Here is a 9852-nt window from a genome sequence, read left to right on the forward strand (position 1 = left end):
TGAGTAGCTGGGATTACAGGCACGCGCCACCATGCCCAGCTAATTTTTTGTAGTTTTAGTAGAGACGGGGTTTCACCATGTTGACCAGGATGATCTCGATTTCTTGACCTTGTGATCCATCCGCCTCGGCCTCCCAAAGTGCTGGGATTACAAGCGTGACCCACCGCGCCCGGCCCTGGTAAATTCTTAATGAGTAAATTCAGGGGGCTGCCCTGGTGGAGGTGGACAGTTGGGTGCTCGACCTCTCAAAGGGCACAACGGACCAATACGGTGGGAGCGGCGAGAACTGGGGCCGTAGAAGCCAGCCTCCTCCTCTGCCCACGCTTTACCTACTGAAAATGGGCGAAGCAGATACTGCAGTCTAAATGCTTTCTGCTTCTGAGATGCTTGAGCGTTCTCGGCACTCAGCTTCCGGACTAAGTCTCTGGAGATTGTCTGTACCGTGCTTTGCAGCTCACCGCCTCTCCCTTCTCAGGCTGTGATCCGCTTCCGCGTTTTACTCGGTGCCTGCAGCGCTGGGGCGTGGAGGCGTTAACGCGCACGCTCGTGGCAATTCGGCCCGGGCCCAGCGCGCGGCCTGAAGACCGCGGGTGAGAGCTGCGTAGGCTTCGAGGGGAGTGGCGGGTCGTGGGGGTCGCGGCCGTGGTTGGGACGGCCGGGGGTCTTGGCGAGAGCTTCCGGGCTCTTGTGGCATGCGGGGGTTTGGGCTGGGGACCGGCTGCCGGGGCCGGTCGGGCATGTTGGGCCCGGGGCGGGCGGGGGACGCGTCTGGGCCGCCGTGACGCGGACGCCGAGCCCTGCCCCGGGGAGCGGGAGGCGGGAGGCGGGAGGCGGGGGCCAGGCGACTCCTCCTCTTCGCGAACTCGGGATGACCTTGGCCAAATCGCTTCAATCCCCCGAGCTGGCTCCTTCGTCTGTAAAATGCGAGTCATAGCCTTGTCTCCTGGAAGGGCCGTGTGGAGGCTCAGTGGCGGGAAAGCCTGCGGAGCAGGCGGGGTCCCGGGCTGTTTGCCGGGCACGTCGTTCACCGGCGAAAGGGCTTCCACGGGGATCATTTTGTCAACAGGCTTTGCGGGGGGAGCTCGCATTTTTTATATTTAAAAACTCTGGGATATTACGAAGTACTTGCAGAACTTTTGTTTCACACAATACCAGAGACTTGAAGGAAATGGAGCCCGAACTGGGATTCGCTTCCTTGAGGCCCGCGTTGTCCTGCCCTTTAGGGGTGCCCAGCGCCCTAGCTACGGACCCGGCTCTGTTCGCATTATCATTAGAGGATGGTGTGAAGCAACAGAGATCCTTAGCTTCCGACAAATTCATATTTGTGATTTCCTGTTTGCCAGAACCCTTCCTGCTCTCCTAGGAAGTTGTGCTGGCCCAGCAAGTTTAGTGTCTGTCCACCTGAGGTCTTTCTGAACCGTGGAGTCGGTGAGCTCTCCCGTTAGCGAATTTCAGTTTCGTAGAAATCGAGTATGGGGCAACTTATGGCACTATAGCTTTTTTTTTGTTTTCCAGTCTTTCTAAGGTTCAATTCAGGTTTTGTTTTGTTTTGTTTTGTTTTGTTTTGGGTTATGGTGTGGGATTCCACGAACCCTCCCCACCAAAGGTCTGCTGTGTAATGGATGCTCAATAGGAATGATAGTAGGCTACAAAAGTAAGCATGTTAGGTGGTGTCTATTGGGTGGAATTTAGAATATTGGAATTGACCTAAACTGAAACTTTTCACTACAGGTGACTAGCATGCAGATACCCATGCTCTGACTTTCTGTCCCTCCACTGACATGGCCCACCGGGGTGGGGAGAGGGACTTCCAGACTTCAGCTCGACGCATGGGCACCTCGCTGCTCTTCCAGCTTTCAGTGCACGAACGGGAGCTGGACCTGGTTTTTCTGGATCATAGCTATGCCAAGCCTTGGAGTGCCCACCCAGATGCCAGTAGTGCCCGCCCCACCCGCATGCTCTTTGTCACTCCCCGGCGGCAGCACGAAAGTAACATGTGAGTTTGGGCTTCTAAGGGCTGCTGCTGCCCTCACTGGGCAGTGATCAGATGGGAATTTAGAGAGGATTTTCTTGGGATTGACTGGGGGAGATTGTATAAGGCATTCGGATGTTAAATTCAGGCATCTCTTAAGCAGCGTAAGGATAGCTGGCTTGATTGTGGACATCTCTAGTAGATATCTAACAAGAGTTAGGAAAGCAAGATGTGTAGAGGTAAAACAGACAGTTTATTCCACTTAGATAATAGGACTTGTGTGAAAAGGGGGAAAATCAAAGAGGGTTATTTAACTGGTGAAGAGAAAGACCGAAAAGTTGATTTTAAAAGATTACCACACAAGATAGGACCCCTTATCACATTAGTCTAGTGCTCTGGGTTACTTGACAGGCAACAATAGCCTTTTTATAGTAATGCATTTTGCTTTTTTTGGCTTTACACACGAAGGTTAGGAGCCAATTTCTAAGACGTTGCTTTTTCTCTTCCCTTGTAAGGAGCTGCTATCCATAGGTTAATGTAAACCCTTCTTAGATCTAATGATATTTTCGACCAGCCTATGTTATAGGGCAAGGAAGTTTCATAAATTGACTACCTGATATGTGATACAGTTACGTTGGGTCTAAATAAACCTGTTTGCCAATTCTTTTGTACTTTAAGGCATTCTAATTATGTTTCAAGATGTGTTGACATATTCTGTTGTGGTGATCAAATCATGCCCTTAATAATTTTGTAAAACTTTTGGAGAAGAGTTTTATCTGTTTGTTTTTAATCTGACCTAATGTTTAATCTTTCCTCAAGCACTGGTTTTAATTTTGTTGGGGGTTAGAACCACCGCCTTCTGAAATTAAGCCTTAATGACCTAATGAGTTAGAGATACCCCAGTGTGTGTGTGTGTGTGTGTGTGTGTGTGTGTTTTGAGATGGAGTCTTGCTCTGTGGTCCAGGCTGGAGTGCAGTGGTGCGATCTTGGCTCATTGCAACCTCCACCTCCTGGGTTGAAGTGATTCTCCTGCCTCAGCCTCCCAAGTAGCTGAGCCTACAGGTGTGCACCACCACACCTGGCTAAGTTTTTGTTTTTTTTTTTTTCCTTGAGACCAAGTTTCACTCTTTGTTCCCTAGGTTGGAGTGCCATGGTTTAATCTTGTCTCACTGCCACCTCTGCCTCCTGGGTTCAGTGTCTCAGCCTCTTGAGTAGTTGGGATTATAGGCAGCTGCCACCATGCCTGGCTAATTTTTGTATTTTTAATAGAGATGGAATTTCACTGTGTTACCCAGGCTGGTCTCGAACTTCTGACCTCAGGCAGTCCACCCACCTCAGCCTCCCAAAGTGCTGGGATTACAGGTATGAGCAATTGGGCCCTGCCTGCTAAGTGTGTTTTAAACATATGCAGAAGGCTGGGTGCGGTGGCTCACTCCTGTAATCCCAGTACTTTAGGAGGCTGAGGTGGGTGGATCATGTGGTCAGGAGTTCGAGACGAGCCTGACCAATATGCTGAAACCCCGTCTCTACTAAAAATACAAAAATTAGCTAGGCGTGGTGGCGGATGCCTGTAATCGCAACTACTCAAGAGGCTGAGGCAGGAGAATAGCTTAAACTGAGGAGGCGGAGGTTGCAGTGAGCCGAGATCACGCCATTGCACTCCAGCCTGGGTGACAGAGTGAGACCTCATCTCAATAAATAAATAAATAAATAAACATGCAGAATAGTGTTTTTTATTTCATTTCCGAATGACTTTATAATTTTGATGGCTTTTCTGGTTGTACAGGATGTAAAAATCTGTAACTTTAGGCAATAATTTAACATAATTCTGATGCCTCCGGCCTAGGGCATAACTGAAAAGCTCCATTAAATAGTAGTTGAAGTCTTTTCCTTTTTGCTACATATTAGCTTCTTGCTGACATTAAAACTCCTGTGTCCGCATCTCATGACATTTTCTTCAAGTGAGATTCCATGGACTTGGTTTTTTTGGTACTTAGAAAATTGTTTCCTTTTATAATCTCTGTCTCCATATATAGGCCCTGAAAGTGAGAATTTGGCATGCTCTAAGAACTCTTTTAGGCCAGTGTGGCCAGAATATAATAGCAGTAGGGGTGTAAGTGGGAGGTAGGAAGAAGTTGGCAGAGGTTACCTTATGAAGGAATTTGATTCTAAGAGTGGTGAGAAGTCATTGAAGGATCTTAAGCTAGGGGTTCAATTTCTACTTTATTTTTATTATTTTTTCTTTTTGTTTTTTTTTTTGTACAACAAAACAATTTATATTTTAAAAATATCATTTTGGATTTTTTGTGGAGTATATTATAGTGCAGGAGTAGAACTTACACCCGACTGCAGGCTGCCATTGTAGTGGACTGAGAAGGGCCAGAAGTCATGATATCTTGTACAGGGCAGGAACAGTACAAATGGAGAAATCAGACGGCCTTGAGATGTATTTCATAGGTAGAGTGAATAGGTCATTAGAATCTGCTATGGTGAATTGGAAGCCAGAGCAAGAACCCGGGTTAAAGGGAAAGGTAAAATTAGAATGACAGATTTCTGGCTTAAGCAACTGGGTGGTGCCATGATTTAGGGAAAACTGGGGGAGGATAGGTTTGTGATGGTGAAATCAAGTTCTCTTTTAGGTACACATATCCATGTATCTAGTCCAACATCTGGCCTAAAGAAGATAATCAGCTCTTTCGTCCACCACCAGATCTAGCTGCACACAATTTCACAATGATGTAATTATTTCAGTCTTTGGAAATGAATTCAGTAAGGCCACTTAGGTCAAAAAGTTAACATAAAGTTTGGTAGATAGCCAGTAGACCAGTTTGTCTGGCATAGTATTTGGGGTGACCCAGTTGGTCCATATCATAAAGTGGGGATAGACCCTCGGGGCACTAGGATTCATTCCCTTCCTCCCTCCCTCCCTCCCTCCCTCCCTTTCTTCCTTCCTTCCTTTCTTCTGATGGAGTCTCACTCTGTTTCGTGGACGCAATCTCTGTTCACTGCAACCTCCGCCTCCCAGGTTTAAACAATTCTCCTGCCTCAGCCTCCCGAATAGCTGGGATTACAGGCACCCGCCACCACGCTTGGCTGATTTGTATTTTTAGTAAAGACAAAGTTTCACCATGTTGGTCAGGCTGGTCTTGAACTCCAGACTTCAAGCAATCAGCCTGCCTTGGCCTCCCAAAGTGCTGGGATTACAGGCGTGAGCCACCATGACTGGCTGGATTTCATTTTAAAATATGAAAGACATTCAGATGTTCATTTATATTTGTTTCTCTTCTAGGCTCTATACAAAATGAGCTAAATAGCTAAGACATGTGCATTCCAGGTTATCTGTCTTAAATAATCATACAGAAAGGAAATCATAGACTTTACAAGTATATATTAATAATTAACTACCAGTTGACTTGCTAATGAAAGGAGAAAGTTTGCATGAATTTAAAAGTTTAGACCAGCACTATTTAACAGAACTTTTTAATACTAGAAATGTTCTGTACCTGAGTTGTTCAGCATGGTAAGTGGTAGCCACATATATCTGTTGAACACTTGAAATGTGGCTGATGTCACTGAGGAACTGATTCTTTTTTTTTTTTGAGACGGAGTTTCGCTCTTGTTACCCAGACTGGAGTGCAATGGCGCGATCTCGGCTCACCGCAACCTCTGCCTCCTGGGTTCAGGCAATTCTCCTGCCTCAGCCTCCTGAGTAGCTGGGATTACAGGCACGCGCCACCATGCCCAGCTAACTTTTTGCAGTTTTAGTAGAGACAGGGTTTCACCATGTTGACCAGGATGGTCTCGATCTCTTGACCTCATGATCCACCCGCCTCGTTTGGGATTACAGGCTTGAGCCACCGTGCCCGGCCTTTTTTTTTTTTGAGACAGAGTCTCACTCCGTCATTCAGGCTCGTGTGCACTGGTGCAGTCTTGGCTCACCGCAGCCTCCACCTCCCAGGTCCAAACAATTCTCCTGCCTCAGCTACTCAAGTAGCTGGAAATACAGATGGATGCCACCACACCCAGCTAACTTTCGTAGTTTTAGTAGAGACGGGATTTTCAGCCAGGCTGGTCTCAAACTCCCCTGGTCTCAAGTGATCTGCCCGCCTTGGCCTCTCAAAGTGCTGGGATTACAGGTGTGAGCTACTACACGCAGACTGAATATTTAATTCTATTAAAAAAATTTTTTTTTTTTGAGATGAGGTTTCTTGTCACCCAGGCTGGAATGCAGCGGTGCGATCTCTACTCACTGCAACCTCCGCATCCCAGGCTCAGTTGATCCACCTTAGCCTCCCATGTAGCTGGGACCACACACTAATTTTTGCATTTTTAGTAGAGATGGGGTTTCACCATTTTTGCCCACACTGGTCTTGAACTCGTGGGCTCAAGCGTCCTGCCTGCCTTGGCTTCCCAGGGTGTTGGGATTACAGCCGTGAGCCCCTGTGCCCTGTAATTAATTTTATTAATTTAAATTTAAGTAGTCATGTGTGGCTTATAACTACTGTATTGGACAGTGCCTAGGCAATCAACTTGTTAGCCACTTTTCTGCATTTGTGCTGTTTCTGTCCCTAAACAAGCTATTATGATTTCTGGCCTATCTCAGTCAACTGCAATGGCTGCCTAGCTGGTCTTCCAAATTCCACTCCTGAACTATAGTCTACTCAACAAAAATTGAAAGTGATCTTTTAAAAATATTAGCTTGAGTCAGATCAACTTGCTTATGGAATATGTTTGTTCTTTTTTTTTTTTTTTGAGACTGGGTCTTGCTCTGTCACCCCCAAGCTTTAGTGCAGTGGCACGATCACAGCTGACTGTACCCTCAACCTCCTGGGCTCAAGCAAGCAATCCTCTCACCTCAGCTTCCTGACTAGCTGCGACTACAAGCACACACCACCGTGCCTGGCTAATTTTGTGTTTGTTGTAGGACGAGGTTTTGCCATGTTGGCAAGCTGGACTAGAACTTCTGGCCTTAAGCGATCCTCCTGCTTTAGCCTCTCAAAGTGCTGGGATTACAGGTGTGAATCACTGTGCCTGGCCATATTTGTCATTTATTTATTTGTTTATTTTTGAGACCAGGTCTTGCTCCGTCACCAAGGCTGGAGTGTAGTGATGCAGTCATAGCTCACTGCAGCCTTGAATTCCCAGGCTCCAGCAATCCTCCCACCTCAGCCTCCTTAGTAGCTGGGACCACTGGCATGTGCGACCATGCCCAGCTGATTTTTGTATTTTTGGTAGAGACAGGGTTTTCTTTTGTTGCTCAGGTTGGTCTCAAACTCCTGAGTTCAAGTAATCCACCTGCCTTGGCTTCCCAAAGTGTTGATATTACAGGTGTGAGCCATTGCCCCTGGCCCACATTTATCTTTTTTATCATTTTTTATGTAGACTCATTTTAAAAATGACTTTGTGTTCTTCCAGTACATACCATCATGTCTGAGAGGGCAGAGATCTAGACAAGTGTGGGAAAGATGACTTTGGATCAAAATTATCTTGTGAATATAATGTGCTCATGCATAATTTAAAGCTGACTGTATTAAAGATACATTTTTTGTCAACCAGATGATTGTTAAATACCTGTGAAGTATGTGTGGCCCGGTCCTATTTCCTCACCTGTTTACAGTGAATCAGACATCCCAATAGATGTGGAGACTGTCACGTCAACCCCTGTGCCACTCTATGACAATCAGAAGGCACGCAGCGTGATGAATGAGTGTGAACGGCATGTCATCTTCGCCAGGACTGATGCAGATGCCCCTCCCCCACCAGAGGACTGGGAGGAGCATGTCAACAGGTAGGCTGCTCATCAGGAGGATGGTCACTGCCCTGTAACTATTTTGTATCATTGTCATTGAAATACATTTATTAGGGAGCTTATTTCATTTGCAGCAACACATGTCAGAGTGTTCTCCAACAAAGTCTCACATTATAACTCTCAGTTCACCATGCTGTGTGTGAGATGCTTGAGAGCAGGGCTTACATCTCAGCCATCTTTGCATACTTTATACTAGAACATTGTCTGGCACACAGTAGGCATATAATAAATGTTGAATAAATAAGTAAATTTGAGAGCTATGACTAGCTCTGTAGTAGCTTCTGTTATATAAATTATGATATAGGGGTCACCCAAACTACAAAAAAATGAAATGTACATTTGTAAGATACTGTATTTAAATGGTTTATAACTAGATTGATGAAAGTGTTGTGAAGTCACATGAAAAGCTAACAGTTGTTTGAGTGTCTTTTAAAAATAGATTTGCAGTCTGTGGAGGGCACACTGAAGCCTGTTTTTATGAGTTTACTGGCTAGTTTTGTTCCCAACCTTTCTACTGCCCCGAGGGTCATTTGTCCCTGTTCATTTGGTAAACATTTACCTAATCACATAAAAACTTTTTGGAGATACTATTTATATACCATACAATTGAACTATTTAATGTGTACAGTCAGTGGTTTTTAGTATAGTCAGAGTTGTATATTCATCACCACTGTCGATTTGGTAAACATTTTCATCATCCCGAAAAGAAACCCCATACCCATTAACAGTCACTCCCCATTTCCTCCCAGTTTCTCTGGTCCCTAGGAAGCACTCATTGACCTTTGTCCCTATAGATTTGCCTATTCTGGACATTTCATGTATACAGAATCATGCACTATGTGGTCTTTTCCTACTGGCTTCTTTCACCCAGCATGATGTTTTCAAGGTTCATCCATGTGGTTGCGTGTATCAGCACTTCATTTCTTTTTATTGCTGAATGATATTGCATTGTATGAATAGCTCACATTTTATTCATTAATCAGTTGATGGATATTTAAGTTGTTTTCATTTTTTGGCAGTTATGAATAATGCTGTTATGAACATTTGCATACAAGTTTTTGTGTGGATCTAAGGTTTTAATTCTCTTAGCTATATACCTGGGAGTGGACTTGTTGGGTCATTTGGTAACTCTGAATTTAACCTTTGAGGAATTGACAGACTGTTTTCCAAAGTGGCTGTACCATTTTACATTCCTACCAGCTGTGTATGAGAGTTCCAGTTTCTCCACATCCTTGCCAACACTTATTAATTTTCTTCCTTTTTTTTTTTTGAGATGGAGTCTTGCTCTGACACCAGGCTGGAGTGGTGCAGTGGTGCACTCTTGGCTCACTGCAACTTCTGCCTCCTTGTTCAAGTAATTCTTCTGCCTCAGCCTCCCGAGTAGCTGAGACTACAAGCGCACGCCACCACACATGGCTAATTTTTGTATTTTTTAGTAGAGACCGGGTTTCACCATGTTGGTCAAGATGGTCTCAATCTCTTGACCTCGTGATCCACCTGCCTTGGCCTCCCAAAGTGCTGAGATTACAGACGTGAGCCACTGCACCCGGCCCTCTTCTTTTTTTTTTTAAAAATTATAGCCATTCTCCTGGGTATAAAGTGGTGTCTCACTGTGGTTTCAATTTGTATTTTCTTGATGGGTTTTTGTATGTATCTGCATATCTGCTATATATAAGGAAATGTTACTTCTTACATCAGGAGTTTGTAGGTGATAACTTTCTATAATTTTGGAGACCGCATATGATAATGAAAGAGAGAGAGAGAGGGGTAGAAAGTTTGAGGTGATTGACATAATTTCTGAAGCTGGTTGGAAGTTGGAAATGAGATTGAACAGGTATGCTTGTGTGATCAAAACAGCAGCTGTGGAGCGAGGAGCAGTGCTGCACCTTGGTTGAAAAGCTTGTGAAGAAGTTGATTGAGGTCTTGCACTGGAATTAATTTAGTGCCTTAAGAAGCTCTTTTGGCCGGGCACGGTGGCTCAAGCCTGTAATCCCAGCACTTTGGGAGGCCGAGGCGGGTGGATCACGAGGTCAAGAAATCGAGACCATCCTGGTCAACATGGTGAAACCCC

At 45.2% G+C, this 9852-nt stretch overlaps 1 protein-coding gene across 13 annotated transcripts in view; it reads left to right on the forward strand.

Annotated features, from left to right (window-relative positions):
* The first annotated feature begins 491 nt into the window (after positions 1-491).
* Positions 492-9852, forward strand: part of KANSL3 (KAT8 regulatory NSL complex subunit 3) — a 46719-nt gene continuing 37358 nt past the window's right edge. For 5 of the 13 annotated variants that reach the window (XM_017524111.2, XM_017524113.2, XM_017524109.2 and 2 more), the window contains exons 1-3: positions 492-590; positions 1732-1996; positions 7590-7760. In XM_017524111.2, coding sequence (XP_017379600.1) covers positions 1782-1996; positions 7590-7760 — 386 coding nt within the window. In that variant the 5' untranslated portion in view covers positions 492-590; positions 1732-1781. Of the gene's footprint in view, positions 614-1731; positions 1997-7528; positions 7761-9852 lie in introns of all 13 variants that reach the window. The other 8 variants (XM_017524117.2, XM_017524115.2, XM_037736948.1 and 5 more) reach the window with 7 other exon arrangements.

Source organism: Cebus imitator, unplaced genomic scaffold, assembly GCF_001604975.1.
Source record: "Cebus imitator isolate Cc_AM_T3 unplaced genomic scaffold, Cebus_imitator-1.0 Scaffold31, whole genome shotgun sequence".
NCBI lineage: Eukaryota > Metazoa > Chordata > Mammalia > Primates > Cebidae > Cebus > Cebus imitator.